The sequence below is a fragment of the Lithobates pipiens genome, unplaced genomic scaffold (assembly GCF_037356315.1).
Source record: "Lithobates pipiens isolate NorthernLeopardFrog02 unplaced genomic scaffold, aLitPip1_a1.2 Scaffold_3, whole genome shotgun sequence".
Taxonomy (NCBI): domain Eukaryota; kingdom Metazoa; phylum Chordata; class Amphibia; order Anura; family Ranidae; genus Lithobates; species Lithobates pipiens.
The window spans coordinates 118,429,410-118,446,386 of NW_027507790.1; the positions used below are offsets into that span (position 1 = coordinate 118,429,410).

The 16,977-nt window shown below is 41.7% G+C and overlaps 1 protein-coding gene across 2 annotated transcripts in view; it reads right to left on the reverse strand.

Moving 5' to 3' along the window:
- DMXL1 (Dmx like 1) overlaps nucleotides 1-16,977 on the reverse strand; it is a 217,247-nt gene that overhangs the window by 76,357 nt on the left and 123,913 nt on the right. For both annotated transcript variants that reach the window (XM_077462223.1, XM_077462224.1), the window contains exons 21-23: nucleotides 11,180-11,277; nucleotides 3,876-4,041; nucleotides 1,647-1,902 (exon numbers count right to left, since the gene is read on the reverse strand). In XM_077462223.1, coding sequence (XP_077318349.1) covers nucleotides 1,647-1,902; nucleotides 3,876-4,041; nucleotides 11,180-11,277 — 520 coding nt within the window. The remainder of the gene's footprint in view (nucleotides 1-1,646; nucleotides 1,903-3,875; nucleotides 4,042-11,179; nucleotides 11,278-16,977) is intronic.

Sequence of the window (16,977 nt, forward strand, 5' to 3'; positions counted from 1 at the left end):
GTGAAGAACCTATAAGAACTCTAGATCTCTGCTTCAAGCTGGAAAGAACAAGATCAAATAATAAACTGTCTCGGCCTTTCCAGCCGAGTCCCTGGCATCGGTTACATCCACCGGCCTGAATGTGACGTCCCAACGTCACTCCCAGGCCTCCGAGGGTCATACAGATGACTGGGGACCATCTGGTCAGCCAAAATCTCTATGACTAACTTCCGGTGGCAACCGCTGTATGGTCTTGGCCACCATGCTGCAGCTCAGTTTCAGGGTCTGGCAATCTTCTTAAAGGTTAGGGCAACAATTCTTTTTTTCAGATCCTCAGAGAGTTCTTTGCCATGAGGTGCCATGTTGAACTTAGGCCGCGTACACACGCGCGGACTGTTCGCCCAACTTTGTCCGTCCAACAGTTTCGGCAAACAGTCCGCTCAAACTTAGCATGGACGGACATGGCCACACACGACGGACGAACAGTTTGCTGAAACCGTGCGCGATGACGTGAACGGCACGTACGACGGGACGAAAAATACGACGTCCTATACACTGCATTATAGCTTTCGGCGTGAAAATCCTTTCTGAGCATGCACGCAACTTTGTTTGACGAACAAGCCTACACACGAGCGGACTGTTCGCTGAAACAAGGTTTCAGCGGACAGTTTTACGGAATTTCCGAAAAACCTTGTCCGTCCAACTGTCCGCTGAAACTGTCCGCTGAAAGCCCACACACGAGCGGACTGTCCGCCCAAACACTGTTCAGCGGACAAAGTTGGGCGAACAGTCCGCGCGTGTGTACGCGGCCTTACAGTTACCAGTATGAGAGAGTATAACAAATTCAACACATCTGCTCCCCATTCACACCTGAGACCTTGTAACACTAACAAGTCACATGACACCAGGGAGGGAAAATGGCTAATCCGGCCCAATTTGGACATTTTCACTTAGGGGTGTGCTCACTTTTGTTGCTAGCGTTTTAGACTCATTACAGTACACTCTAGCAAAGTAATTTCTTCAGTGTTGTCACATTAAAAGATAATAAAATATTTACAAAAATCTGAGGGGTGTACTCACTTTTATGGGATAATGTATACTGGATTTAAAAAAAAAAATTTTTATACCAGTAATGGCAGCGATCAGCAACTTATAGCAGGACTGCAATATTGCGGCGGACAATCGAACACCTTTTTGGGAACCAGTGACTCCAATACAGTGATCAGTGCTAAAAATATGCACCGTCACTGTACTGACAATGGCCGGAAAGAGGTTAAAAATCTAGGGAGATCAAAGGGTTAAAATGTGTGCTTAACTTACGTGGTGATTTTACTAAGGGATGTGCTGGATTTTATTCTCTTGCTTTGCAGGGAAACAAAATCCAGCACATCCATGCTGACAGGACAGAGCTCTGACTTGTTTTCCATGGATAAACAAGGAATGTTCCAATGAAGCAATAAAATACGAACAAGTCCTTAGTCTAGCTACACTCCTGTAATTAAACTGGTTATTGACATTCAGGTTTTCCTTTAAGAACATAACGTCTATATTGTTTTTGCTAATGCCTACGTTTAGTCTGTATCATTTGCAATTTTTAAGGACTAAGGAAAATTCTGTAATGAAACATAATACTAAATATTATGCTCTGCTGTAAATATTGTGCTTACCTTCTTTATTCCTAACTAGCTGCTTAAGTAAGGTATCCAGAGCATGCTTGTATTCCTCCAGGATCCAGTAAGCCATACTCCTCACAAAAGGGTCCGAGTGCATATTGGAGAGACTTGGTTCTCGGCCATGTGACGCTATTCCCAACACTCTCTTTTGAAGAATAGATTTATACGTTGAAGACTTTTCGAATTCAGACTCATACAGCCTAGATATCACCAGTGCCAGCTGAATGTCATGTAGCTTTTCAAGGCAAACCTGCAATATAATTATTAATAACCTAAATCAAACATAAAAGAAACACCATTGCTTTCTTTGTTTTTTTTATTCCTTTTGACTTTTCCTCCACTTTGACTGGCCTGTGCCATCTCTGGACTGCAATGCACAAAAGGAAAAGCATTGGGGCCCCAATAATATAAAGCTTTCATAAGACAACAAGCTCACACATCATGGAATGGCAGAAGTAGCTCATTAAACATAGTACTGCTCATAATCCCCAAAGCCTTTATAGAAACACCAGATATCCTAAGGTAGTCCAAGGGCTTACAGTACATACGTTCCCCATTGATGACGTCTTTTGATGATGAAACGTGTCTGGCTTAAGTCACGTAGTGACGTCACCACGCGATCCAACTAGGAGGACAGGCTCCGTTTGTGTATGCTGGCCAGCAATCTCTTTTATGCATTAAATGAACTACATAATTGTAAGTGCAATATTTAATAAATTTACTAAGATTGAAATATATTACACTATGGCTAGTCCTTTTCTCTTTCAATGAAAGCACACGGATATTGGGACGGACGAAGCGTTCGATCATCATCTGTGTTGTGTGCCTTTAATGCTTGCTGTTTGTTAAGCAGAATCTACAGCTACGGTGGTTGGGCACTTTGATTATAACACCGCAGTGTGCATGCACAAACAACCAGTGACTATAACTTCTACATTTTATTGATTTCCCTGGCATCATGTTGGTTTTTATGGACTCAAATTTATAAAACTCTGTAGCGCAGCTTTTTCCGAATTCCAATTGATCACCTGTGTTATCACACTGTATGCTGCTGCTTGTCGTGGCTTTCTTGCCCTTGTTTTATATTGTTCCAGTGTGGTTGCACCCATCGTTTGCTTACAGTACAGGCTATCATAACATATTTTGGTCATTTTACTATGAAACATTTGTACCTAGTGTAGTTTTGAATCCACACCATCTCTAACTCGAAAATTATATGCATTACGTGTGCCATAGCAAGGCAGAACTTTGGTAATTTTCTTTTTTTTTGGGGGGGGGGGGGCGACTCTTATAAATCGGAGCAATACACACTAAAAACCAACCTAATGCACCTTAGACATATAGGGTTATGGCTGAAAATGTACAGGCTGCTCATACCTCCACACCGCAGATTAGTAGAGGACAACCTCAATTTAACTATCCCCAGACACTTTGAGTACCATCAGTGTTCCACTGATGGAATGCAGGTTTGTATTATCGAGCAGATACCCGGGACTTTCCCTCTTGCAGAGTGTTTTGAGCGCGTGTGTGTATATTTTATACATATATATTGTAAATCCTTTATAGAATTTTTTACAAAATCATTGTCTCTATCATGTTATGGTTTATGTTATTCCTTCTCACATCATATATTCATGTGTTTTTTGTCTGCATAGTTCTAGTATTTGTGTGTGTCCACTGTGTTCACAGCTCTTTTTCACATCTCTCTCTCTCTCGTAATATTAGGTTATCTGTTCTCAAACATAACGACAGATGTAATAATCCCATCCCCTGGCTTCCCAGAGTCAATCAGCCTAGCGAACTATTGATAAGGGAGTGCCTTGATTTCATTGGCCCACCTGTCCGTCCTTTTTCCCTTTACCACTTCTAAAGATGGAGGATTGCTATGCCTGACGAAGAAGCACGCATGCTCCGAACGTGTCCACGCCATTAGCATCATTACAATGCGACCTGGGCCCCCACTAACTGATGATCCCCACTGCTCCTTGCCGACCTCAGCCTGGGACACTGGTATTCACCTGCGCCGCCAGATGGGACTTCACAGTGCAAAAGGATCACCCTCTCTGGACCCCGATCGCCCATTATTTTGCCCACCTGGGCTTCACCATTTAGATGTGCCTACTTTTAACAGAGTGAGTGCATTTTGACTACAATCAATAAAACGTGTGTTACATTACTGCACTTAGGTTGGCACTGCTCGAATCTCCTTTGTTTTTTTCATACCTCCACTGCATCCTTTAGAGATCCAGCCAGAAGAAAAAATGCTGCGGAATGCTCAAAACGCTGTTTCCCAAGTAGAGAGAAAGCATTCTTCAGGGCTGCTGTCCTCCATCTTTCTTCACTAAAGTTATTCCCAAAAAAGTGAGTCATCTTTGTATCTTTTTGAGATCTTTAACAAAAATGGACACAGAACAAAGAAATGTTAATTAGAAATGCCAAGTAAATAAAGTACTCCAATGTTTCTTGAATATATAAATGGTATTACAAGAAACCATAATCCGTTTAGTGAGGGTTTACCCTGTACTGGCACTATGGAGGTTATTTACTAAAACTGGACAGTGCAGCTCTGCACAAAAAACAATCAGCTTCCAGGTTTCATTGTCAAAGCTTAATTGAAAAAAGCGGATGTTAGAAACAGATTGGCTACTATGCACAGTTGCAACAGTTTTAGTAAATCTCCCCCTATATGTCCATTTATATATACTATGGACACATAAATGTTTAACATTTTGCTAGTAGACTCAGACAGATGACTATAATGCAGTTGGCCAGCATGAAAATATATGGGACTATAAAGGAAACAAAGAATGCTTATAGTGTACTGAGGGTTTATGAAAAATATCAGGAGTTTCCAGGAAACAATGATTAAGCAATATAAAGAGGGAGAGGGCCATATTACTACCAAGAACAGCTTGCTTACATTTCACACTTTTAAAACATTAGAAGATTAAATGAGAAGTTTGGGGTATAGAAAAGAACAAACCTTCAAATTCATCTCTATTCCGCAGCATAGATGTGATGCTGCAGTTGCCCCACACTGGCTCTAAGACCTACTTGCATTGGAGAGCAGTGATTGTCAGTCATTGCGCTGCACTCTGCCCTTTCAGAGCTCACTCGAGCATCTGGGACTGAGAAGGTGCTGGAGAAGCAGGCTGTTAATCAGGCAGCTGGGTGGATCCCGACAATATGGTAAAGATCCTTACAGAGCCTGAAGCAGCTGTGAATTCAGCCAATAACAGGCAACAGTCGACCAGCAGCTGACTCTGGGTCAAAGGGGTACAAAAATAGCACTACTGTGACCCACAATTGAAGTTTGAACAAAAAAGCTTTGGCTGGAAAAATCTCAACCATGTGCTCTTTGAGAAAGATCTTTGTCTGCTTGGAATGTGTCCAGAACCACACCCAAGTACTCCAGATGAAGGGAAGCTGGAGAGCAGATTTATTGAAATTGATCACACAGCTGAAGGTGCATCTTTGCCCTGTGGACATTTTCATATCGCTGCAAGGGTAGAAGTCCTTCGGAAGAAGGTTGTCTAGATAGCATGTGACAAGAAGCCCTGAGAAGGGCAAGTAGAGGTACCTTTGTAAGCACTCTGGGTGCAGAGGATAGGCAAAAGGGCAGTGCAGCAAACTGAAAATTGGTTTTCTGTTACTGCAAAGCACTCTGGGAACCTTTGATAGGCCAAAGAGCAGTGTTATCAACAGGAACTGGTTTAATGCCACTGCAAAGCACAGAAAACATTGATTAGGTGGGTAAATGGGAATATGCAGAGAGACATTTTGGATATCCACGCATACAGAGAGACAAATACTAACCTTGCAGATGCCGTGCAAAACTGGAATCTACAGCAATGTGTTGAGGTATTTAAATCTAGAATAGTATGAATATCCCTGTTGGGCTTTGGTAGCGTGAATGGGTTTGAGTAGAATCCTTTGAACCTGTCTGGCATGGAGGTACTGCTACAATAACTGCTTGGGACAAAAGGGGATTCAGGGCACTTTGCAAATCCAAGAATCCACAGGTTTGGGTTGTCGGTCACTCAGAGTGAGGTAAACTGCAACAAATGTCCCCAACTCTTGGAGTGTCAATTTATCATGAAGAGGCCTTTGGGGAAGTGTGAGAGCTCTTTGTGGGTCAAGCCTTGCATTGAAAGAAAGGGCTGAGCTTTGATTTTGAAGTCACTCTTGAGGAGGGTGGTTTGGGGATCTTGCACTGTAAAGGTAAAACCATCCCACCTGTGACATCTTTGATGAATTGGCCAAGTGCCTCAACAAACAGACATGTTCCTTGAAAAGGCACCTTTTGCAGGCAGTTTCAGCTGTCCATGCTTTTAGTTTACTTTTATAAGATTCGGCATATGTAAATGGAGATTAGAGCCATTCTGGGACATGTTCTAGCGCATCTACATAGAAAAGCAGAGCAGAAGCTAATTGCTGTAGTTGCTCTTTAACAGCATAATCTTGAAATACAGGATTATACAGTTAGGTCCATATATATTTGGACAGGCACAATTAGTATTTTCCAGGCATTTACCAAAACATACTCAAGCTATAGTTATACAATGGAGTGCACACTCTCAGGTTTAAATTTGAGGGTATGTATATCCAAATCGAAAGGGTTTAGGAATTAAAGCAAGAATAGCCAACCCCCCTTTTTCAAGGGACCAAAAGTAATTGGACAATTAAATCAAAAGTGGTTTCATGACCAGGTATGGGCTACTCTTTCATAATTTATTCATCAGTTAAGCAGGTAAAGGTCTGGCGTTGATTCTAACAGTGGTATTTCCATTCAGAATCTATTGCTGTGAACCTACATCATTCGTTCAAAGTAGCTGTCCATGCAAGGGAAACAGGCCATTGTAAGACTTCAAAAACTAAACAAATCCATCACTAGGAGTGGCAAAAATCAACAGCTTGGTGCATTCCGAGGAAAGAAGATGGTACTGGTGAGCTCAGCAACATAAAAAGGCATGGACATCCATGGAAGACAACAGTGGTGGATGATCGCAGAATCCTCTCTATGGTAAAGAAAAACCCCATTCACAACATCCAGACAAGTGAACAACACTCTCTAGGAGGTGGGTGTTTCATTGTCAAAGTCTACAATCAAGAGAAGACATGCTACATGCCTATTTTAACCACTGTGGTGCCGTGTGTCCTTCCTATTGCACTGAAGCTGGTGTGGGGCCTTTCATCTGTGCTTCAATCATCCTTGCTATGGACATTTATTGTCATCATATGCAATCTTAATGTTATTTTAGATGTGATAAGCACCTTTGGACTGTTTTATATTATACATTTTGTAATCAAATCATTGCTGGCTGCTACCTTGTTTTATTCTGATTGGTAGCGCGGATGAAGTGAAAAAATAGTTTTTGCATAAAATTAATCTGTAGCAGAATGACGGGAAGAAAAAAGTGTGGAGAATGATTGGAACAGCTCATGATCCAAAGCACACAATGTCATATATAAAACATGGTGGCGGCAGTATAATGGCATGGGCATGCATGGCTTCCAGTGGCACTGGGTCATTGGTGTTTATTGATGATGTGAAAAAAGACAGAAGCAGCCGGATTAATTCTACAGTGTTTAGAGAGATACTGTCAGCCAAATGCAGCAAAGTTGATTTGACGGCGCTTCACAGTACAAATGGACAATGATCCAAAACACACTGCAAAAGCAACCCAGGAGCTTTTGAAGGAAAACAAGTGGAATATTCTGCAACGGCCGAGTTAATCACCTGATCTAAACCCAATTAAGCAAACATTTCACTTGCTGAAGGCAAAACTAAAAAGGCAGAACCACAAAGAGCAACTTAAGACAGCTGGAGTTAGAGCCTGGCAAAGCATCAGAAAGGAAAAAAACCCAGTTTTTGCTAACGTCCATGGGTTCCAGACTTCAGGCGGTCATTGCCAGTAAAGCATTCTCAACAAAATATTAAAAATTAACATCTTATTTATGATTATATATTATTTTACTTTAACTCTGAGATAGTCAACTGTGAAGTATACCGATCGGCATAATACGCCCGGAACAACTGCGCTACCGCTGGCGGATCCATTACAAGCACGCCTTATGGGTTTGTTAGGGTGGCAGCAGTATGAGTAAAAAGCACACTTAGGAGGGTGAAGGAGAGTGGAGAGGGCATTGGGTTTTAAGGATGACATACGATATATTTGTGGGAATGAAAAAACTAATACACACACCAAAATTAGATTAGACAGAACAAAAAAAACAAAAAAAAAAAACACACGAGGCAATTATGAAAAGACTTCTTAATCTGCTAATGTATTCATTAGAAATTAAAAGCCTTTTTAAAATAGAACTACAGAAACTGTGTAATCTATTGTTGTCAGTCTATTTTCCTTTAGCAAATCAACCCCATTGCCTAAAGCACTATTAAACTAGAACATCCATATACTTAAAAAATACACTGACTATTACTGGTTCATAGTGAAACATTTCACACTATAGAGTTTCCAGACCAAGAGGTCCTTTCACTGTTTGAGTGATTGTAAACAAACATGTCATACTTCACCTGCTGTGTGTAATGGTTTAGCACTGAGGAGCCCCGATCCTCCTGTGCTGGGGGCCCCTACTCCTAGCTCCTCCCCTCTGCCAAATGCCCTCATAGCAAGCATCCATAGACACACAGCCCCGCCCCCTACTTTTTTTTTGTGGGCTGAGACAGGCAACAGCAGGAGTCAATGGCTCCCTCTGCTTCCTCCAGGTCCAGTAAGGAGAGGGAGAAATTAATGCATTAAAAAAAAAAATAACCACTTTTAAATGTGCTTATTCAAATTATGATAAAACACAAATCACACTCACATATTCTTTTGATCTTGAAAAGCACATGCTTAAGTAACATCTATTCTGGATATTGCACAGCACAAGTGAGGATTATTTGGCAGAACTGTATTTACAATTTAATATGCGAGAGCAATTTCTTAGTAGGTTAACTTCATTACACAAGCATCTCTAGACTTTTAGTTTTTGCCAGGTAGAACTCTTGAAAATATATATTGAAGAGGAAATAAACTACTAATACTATTATCTTGGGGTACAGCTACTATGTCAGAGACAAGGATTAGTTAATTTGTTTAAGATCCTGCAGCCAGATCCACCAAGCTCTTAGGGTAGATGTACACAAATTATGCTGTGTAACCTTCCTCTAATACCTAAAACAGGGGCACGCGTGCAGGCTTACACCTGAGCCCTGCTGCTACATTGATTGACACAGAAAACGGTTCTTGGCCTGGCCCCTCTCCCTCATCACTGTCTTTGAATGAAAGCACTGGGAACCAATGGCACAGCAAAACCAGCAAAACCCAGAAGTGAGGGGATCGTGAGGGGAGACGTATGCGGCGCTGGATCAGATGAGGGCTCAGGTAAGTAAAGCGGGGGTGATGAAGGGGGATGCGGACACCTAAACATTTTTATCTTAATTTAACCACTGGGCACTTAAAAACCCTTAATAACCAGACCAATTTTCAGCTTTCGGTGCTCTCACATTTTGAATGACAGTTACTCAGTCATGCAACACTGTACCCATATAAATTTTTTGTCCTTTTTTTCACACAAATAGAGCTTTCTTTTAGTGGTATTTAATTACCGCAGTTTTTTATTTTTTGTGCTATAAAAGAAAAAAAATACCGAAAATTCTGTAAAAAAATGAATTTCTTCGTTTCTGTTATAAAATTTAGCAGATTAGTAATTTTTCTTCATAAATTTTGGCCAAAATTTATACTACTACATATCTTTGGTAAAAATAAGTACAAATTGGTGGATATTATTTGGTTTTTGTGAAAGCTATAGAGTCCACAAGCTATGGTGCCAATATCTGAAAATTGATCACACCCGAAGGACTGATGCCCTAACATGCCAGAAAAGTACAAATACCACCCAAATGACCCCTTTTTGGAAAGAAGACATTCTAAAGTATTTAGTAAGAGGCATGGTGAGGTTTTTGAAGTGGTAATTTTTTCCTACAATTCTTTGCAAAATCAAGATTTTTTATCCTTTTTTTTTTCCCACAAAATTGTCATATTATCAGGTTATTTCTCACACACAGCATATGCATACCACAAATTACACCCCCAAAACACATTCTGATATTACTCCTGAGTATGGCGATACCACATGTGTAAAACTTTTACACAGCGTGGCCACATACAGAGGTCCAACATGCATGGAGCACCATCAGTCGTTTTGGAGCACCCAGGTCAATTCTGACATTTCTCCCCTACATGTAAAAATCATCATTTATTTGCTAGAAAATTACATAGAACCCCAAAACATTATATATGTTTTTTTTTAGCAAAGACCCTGGAGAATACAATGGTGGTCGTTGAAACTTTTTATCTCGCACGGTATTTGCGCAGCAATTTCTCGAACGCGCTTAAAAAAAAAAAACACAACAGTTTTGTGCTTAAAAACAAAACAAACAAACAAAAAAAAACAAACAGTAAAGTTAGCCCAATGTTTGCGCTCACTCTAATGTTCGCAGCGATACCTCACATGTGTGGTTTGAACACCGTTTTCATATACGGGCAGGACTTAAGCGTGCGTACGCTTCTGCATGCGAGCACATGGGGACAGGGGCGCTTTACATTTTTTTTTCTTTTTTATTGTTCATTTTACTTTATTTTAGTTTGACATTTTTTTCACCAAAAATAAAATTTTTGATCACTTTTATTCCTATTACAAGGAATGTAAACATCTCTTGTAATAGGAATAGGCATGACGGGTCCTTTTTACAGTGAGATATGGGTTCAATAAGACCCCACATCTCACCTCTAGCCTGGGAAGCCTGAAATAATAAAAAAAAAAAAAAAATGGCAGGGTATTGCAGAGTATTGGCAGGGAATTGAGGGGTTAAATTTCAGTCAGTAGCACTGTGGGCACTGCAGATGCAGCCCACAGCGCTGCTGACACCGATCTCTTCCCCCTCCGCTGTACCGATCGGTACAGAGAGGGGAGGGAGGAACCGGCGTCATAACATATCACTTGACGGAGCGATCACGTGGTAAACGGCCGCGATGAGACCCGGTGGTCACGGATGCTCTCGAGCGCGCGCCCCAGGGGGCGTGCGAGAGAGGAATTCTGGGAGGCCGTTAATTAATGGCCTCTCAGAGGTAAACAACCGCCCTGTAGCAGTTAATCGGCTATGGGACGGTTGTTAAGTGGCTAAGGAATGCATTAGGGTAAAAAAAAAAAAAAAAAAAAAATAAAAAGAAGAAGCTTAGGGCTTTACAACCACTTTAAAAGCAAACTGCTGGAACACTGGTGTCTTTATTCAACCTTACTATGTAACTATGCTTTAGGCTACGTTCGTAAAAGTACAAAACAATATCCAATGAAGCCAATGTCTAGTGTTATGCTACTATAAGGAGGACATCATACAACAAAACACACCAATATCAGGAAAAAAAAAAAAAAAAAAACTCACCGTTTAGTGGAAAGCATTTTCAAGATGCTGAAAACCTAGTACTACTATTAAGAAAAGACAAAAGCCATTCATTTCTCACCTATACAGCCCCCATATTACAGCTTTCTTCTTCATTGCCAAGTAATAAATTGCTGCATCTAAGGGATCATTATTTCGCTGAAAAGCAGCCTTTGCAACCTGGAAAGGAAACAAATCGCACAATGAGGTTTCCCCATCTAGTACATTCATTACAATTTTCATGACACTACACAGACCTAGGAGTGACATTTACTGGCTTTAAAAGACATACTAAAAGCGCTGTGTGTTCTTTAACCACTTAAGGATTTGCCTCCTTAACGGCCAGGCCATTTTTTTGCGTTAAGGCACTGTGTCACTTTAACCGACAATTGTGCAACGTTGTACCCAAACAAAATTGACGTCCTTTTTTTCCGTACAGATAGAGCTTTCTTTTGGTGGTATTTGATCACCTCCACGGTTTTAATTGTTGTGCGCTATAAACAAAAAAAGAGCGACTATTTTGAAAAGAAAAATATTTTTTACTATAATAAATATCCCAAAAAAATGTCTTCATCTGTTTAGGCCAATGTGTATTCTTTTACATATATTTTTGTAAATGAAAAAAAAAAATCCCAATAAGCGTATATTTTGTTTGCTAAAAGTTATAGCGTCTACAAAAATAAGGGATATATTTATGGCTTTTTAAAATGTATTTTTTACTAGTAATGATGGCGATTTGCGATTTTTAGTGGGACTGCAACACAGGCAGACCGATCAGACACTTTTTTGGGACCAGTGACATTTATACAGTGATCAGAGCTAAAAATAGCCACTGATTACTGTATAAATGTCACTGGCAGGGAAGGGGTTAACACTAGGGGGCGATCAAGTGGTTAAGTGTTCCCTAGGGAGGTGTTTCTAACTGTGGGGGCAGTGTACTCATGGGAGGAGAGAAATCAATGTTCCTGATCACTAGGAACAGCAGACCTATCTCTGCTCCCCTGTCAGAACAGGGATCTATTTGTTTACATACACAGATCCCCATTCTGGCTCCCTGTGTAGTGATCGCGGGCGGCTTGGAAGACATCGCAGCCATCGGGCACGTGCATCGGCTCTAGCGATTAAACACAGCAAAGCTGATATTCTTTAGTTAGCCCAGCTGTGAACATTTGCTATTCTTCTTCTTATACATTCTCTGTAGGCCAGCTTTCACAATGGAAGTGAAAAGCAAACATAGTATCGGACAGGTCACCATTTTTTTAGCTAAACCTATTTCTAGATGTGCTATTGACATTACATTTTCACCACGTCGCTAACACATGCAATCCATACATACAAAGAAACCAAAACAAATAAGTTCAGCTATGTGTAATAAAACAGAATCACACAGGGAAAAAGTATTGCACATGAATTGCACGAACATGTATTGCACAAACCAAAGACATGCAGGTAGGTTAATTGGCTTCTGTCCAAAATTGGCCCTAGTATGAATGGGGGCCATGGATTGTGGGCTCCTTGAGGGTAGGGACCAATGTGAGTGTGTAATGTACAGGGATAGGGACAATTGTAGACACTCAGGTTGAACTGGATGGACTGGTGTCTTTATTCAACCTTACTAACTATGAAACTATGAAGGAAGGGTAGGGGTGCACCGAATGGGTTTTTTGGTGCCGAAACCGATACCAAAAATGAAATACACTAGGCCGAAAACCGAAACCGAAACATATTTAAAAAAAAAAATATTTTTGTACAGGAGATGGACAGAGACTGGGGACATGGTACAGGAGATGGACAGAGACAGAGGGCATGGTACAGGAGATGGACAGAGACAGAGGGCATGGTACAAGAGATGGTCAGAAATGCACACATGATAAAAGAGATCTATGCAGCCTCACCAGTGCCCGTCAGATGCAGCCAGCCAGTGTCCCCCTATTATTGCAGCCAGTGTCCCCCTATTATTGCAGCCAGTGTCCCCCTATTATTGCAGCCAGTGTCCCCTTATTATTGCAGCCAGTGTCCCCTTATTATTGCAGCCAGTGTCCCCTTATTATTGCAGCCAGTGTCCCCTTATTATTGCAGCCAGTGTCCCCCATTGCAGCTAGCCTGTGAAGGGAAGAGAGAAGATGAGCGCCACCTCTGCCGCCTGTTTGATCACAGTGCCGGGAACATCACAGCTTTCATTTCAATAGCTGTGTGTTCCCGGCCACACGCCGTCACATACAGCCCCTCCCCCTTGTCGGGGCACTTTGATAGACAGATCATCCGTCCAATCTTGCGGGTGATCTGTCTATCAAAGTGCCCGGACAAAGGGGAGGGGCTGTATGTGACGGCATGTGGCCGGGAACACACAGCCATTGAAATGAAAGCTGTGATGTTCCCAGCGCTTTGATCAAACAGACGGCGGAGGAGGCTCTCCTGCACTATAGCATGATCTAGCTTTTCATGAAGGGGCGGGACCAGGGGTGGGGGCGGAGCCCCCACCCAGGCCACGCCCCATTTTTGGCTCCATTATCAACCATTTTTCACTTTCGGCAAATTGCCGAAAAGGGCATTTTCGGCCGATATGTTTCGGCAGCCAAAATTTTGGTGCATCCCTATGGAAGGGAGGTGCAAAAAGGCATGGAAAGCCATGACACCAGCTGATATCCATTAGCAATGATATAGCAATCCTGCCTCTTGTCAGTGCAAATTAATATCATCTGGTTCAGTCTCAACTGATGGCCTATAAAAAGGGGTCTCATTATCAAGGTGTCACACAAGAAACATCTCATGATGGGTAAAAGCAAAGAGCTCTCTCAAGACCTTCGCAACATTATAGTTGCAAAACATACTGATGGCATTGGTTACAGAAATATTTCTAAACTTGAATGTTTCAGTGAGCACTGTTAGGGCCCTAGTGGGGAAGTGGAAAGAACATAATTTCACCATAAACTGACTACAACCAGGTGCTCCTCACAAGATTTCTGGCAGAAGAGTGAAATTAATCAGAAGAGTTGTCCAAGAGCCAAGGACCGCTTGAGGAGAGCTTCAGAAAGACCTGGAATTAGCAGGTACAATTGCTTCAAAGAAAACAGTTAATAATGCACTCAACCAACCGCCATGGCCTGTATGCACGCTCACCACACAATACTCCGTTGCTTTAGAAAAAGCATGTTGAAGCTTGTTTAAAGTTTGCTGCACAACATTTAGACAAGCCTGTGAACTACTGAGAGAATATAGTCTGGTCAGATGAGACCAAAATTGAACTGTTTGGATGCCATAATACACACCAGGTTTGAAGGTCAAATGGCACATCACCCCAAAAACACCATACCAACAGTGAAATTTGGAGGTGAAAACATCATGGTGTGGGGCGGTTTTTCAGCATACTGTACTGGCAAACTTAAGTTCTGTAGGAAGGATGAATAGAAAAATGTACCAAGCGTTTGATAAAAATATCTGGTGCCATCTACCAGCATGATAACGATGAAATGAAGGTGGACATTTCAGCAAGACAACATAAAGCCAAAGAAACTCTCAATTGGTTTCAAAGAAAGAAAATAAAGCTGCTAGAATTGCCCAACCAATCCCTTGACTTGAACCCAGTTGAAAATCTATGGAAAGAACTAAAGCTCAGAGTTCATAGAGAAGGCCCACAGAACCGTCAAGATTTGATTACTGTTTGTGTGGGAAAAATGGGCCAAAATCACACCCGAGCAATGCATGCGACTAGTTTCTCCATACAGGAGTTATCTTGAAGCTGTCATTACCAACAAAAGGATTTTGTACCAAGTATTAAATACATTTCAGTTAGCATGTTCAATGCTTTTTCCCTGTGTCATTCCATTTGATTACAAATAACAAACATATTTGTTTTGGTTTCTTTGCATGTATGGATTGTGTGGGTAGTTATTGATATGTGGTGAGCATTTCACATTTACCTAGAAAAATGGTGACGTGTTCAATACTTATTTTACCTGCTGTATCCAAGTTTACCACTTGCCGACCAGCCGCCACAGTTGTACTGCGGCAGAATGGCACGGCTGGGAGAAACAACGTTATGCAACGTCGGTTCGCCCTGTGGCCACTAGGGGAGCGCAAGCATGCCCTGCTTGCCCATGCGAGTGCCCGGCAGTCGCGATCACTGCCAGGCTCCCGCGATCGCTCGTGGCACACGGAGAACTGGGATCTGTGTGTGTAAACACACAGTTTCCGTTTCTGAGGGGAGAAGTGACAGATGATCTGTTTATACAGAGTATGAACAGCGATCTATATCTTCCACTACACAGTCCATTCCCCCTTCAGTTAAAACACACACACTAGGGAACACAGTTAACCCCTTGATCGCCCCCTAGTGTTAACCCCTTCCCTGCCAGCAACATTTTTTACAGTAATCAATGCATTTTTATAGCACTGATCACTGTAAAAATGTCAATGGTCCCAAAAATGTGTCAAAATTGTAACCATAAACCATAATGTTGCAGTCCCGATAAAAATCGCAGCTCGCCACTGCCATTACTAGTAACAAAAATAATGTATAATAAAAATGCCATTAAACTATCCCCTATTTTGTAGACGGTATAACTTTTGTGCAAACCAATATACGCTTACTGCATGTTTTTTTTTTTTTCAATTATTATAGCAAAAAAAGTGTGTTTTTTTCAAAGCTGACGCTTCTTTTGTTTATAGCGGAAAAAATAAAAACCGCAGAGGTGATCAAATGCCACCAAAACAAAGCTCTATTTGTGGGGGAAAAAACAGGACGTCAATTTTGTTTGGGTGCAATGTTGCGCGACCGTCAGTTAAAGCGACGCAGTGCCAAATCCCAAAAAGTGCTCTGGTCGGGAAGGGGTAAAATATTCCAGGGCTGAAGCGGTTAAAAGCACAGAACTATAGGAAGTTTGATGAATTACTTGAAAGATTATCTTTCTTGTCAAAAAGAACCAAGGGAATTTCTGGTAAAGGCTCAAACGGCTGATTCTGCAAAGCCGATAAGACCAATTTTAAATCCCAAGGATTTAGAGGTGCCTTGATAGGAGGATTAATCTGCGTTACCCCCTGAATAAACTATGCACCAGCAATAGTCCATTGAAAAAACACAGACAAGGCCCATTTGCAGGAAATCAGGGATCCTGCCTATGACATACTTCCTAGGGTGGCAAACCCTGGATCCACACCAAGAAACATATGCCTTCCAGACTCTATAGTAAATGATTCTGGAAACCGGTTTCCTGGCATTAATCAAAGTAGACACCTACCAAAGGAGATCACCCACAATCTTTTATAAAGTGGCAGTCAACAGTCAAACCTGTTAAATTTTTCGTCCGTAAGCTAGGATGAAATACCGAACCTTGTGCGAGAAGGTCTGGCTATAATGGCAGAGTCCGAAGGACTCCTACGCCATCTTTATGATCTTGGCAATTCAAGATCATCTGGGACCCACCAGAATCACCTCCTTTCGTTCCTGCTTAATCCTGCGGAGAAGGCGCGGAAGTAGCAGAACTGGAGGAAATGCATAGATCAGTGAAAACGGATCCCATGGGAAGACTAATGAGTCTGTTCCGCCTGCTAGCAGATCCCTTGTTCTCGACACAAAGTTGTTGACTTTGTTATTGAATCTGGACACGAATAGGTCCATGTCCGGAATAACCCATCTCGAAAATATCGCTAAGATGATGTCGGGGTGAAGAGACCATTCTCGGAAATAATTGTTGGCGACTCAAGTAGTCCGCCTGCCAATTCTCCATTCCTGAAATGAAAATTGCAGATAAGCAAGGAATGTTGTGTTCTGCCCAAGCTAGAACATTATTCACCTCTTTTTGGGCTGCACGACTTCTCATTCCCCCCCTGGTGATTGATTTAAGACACTGCCGTGGCCTTGTCGGACTGGATCCTGACAGG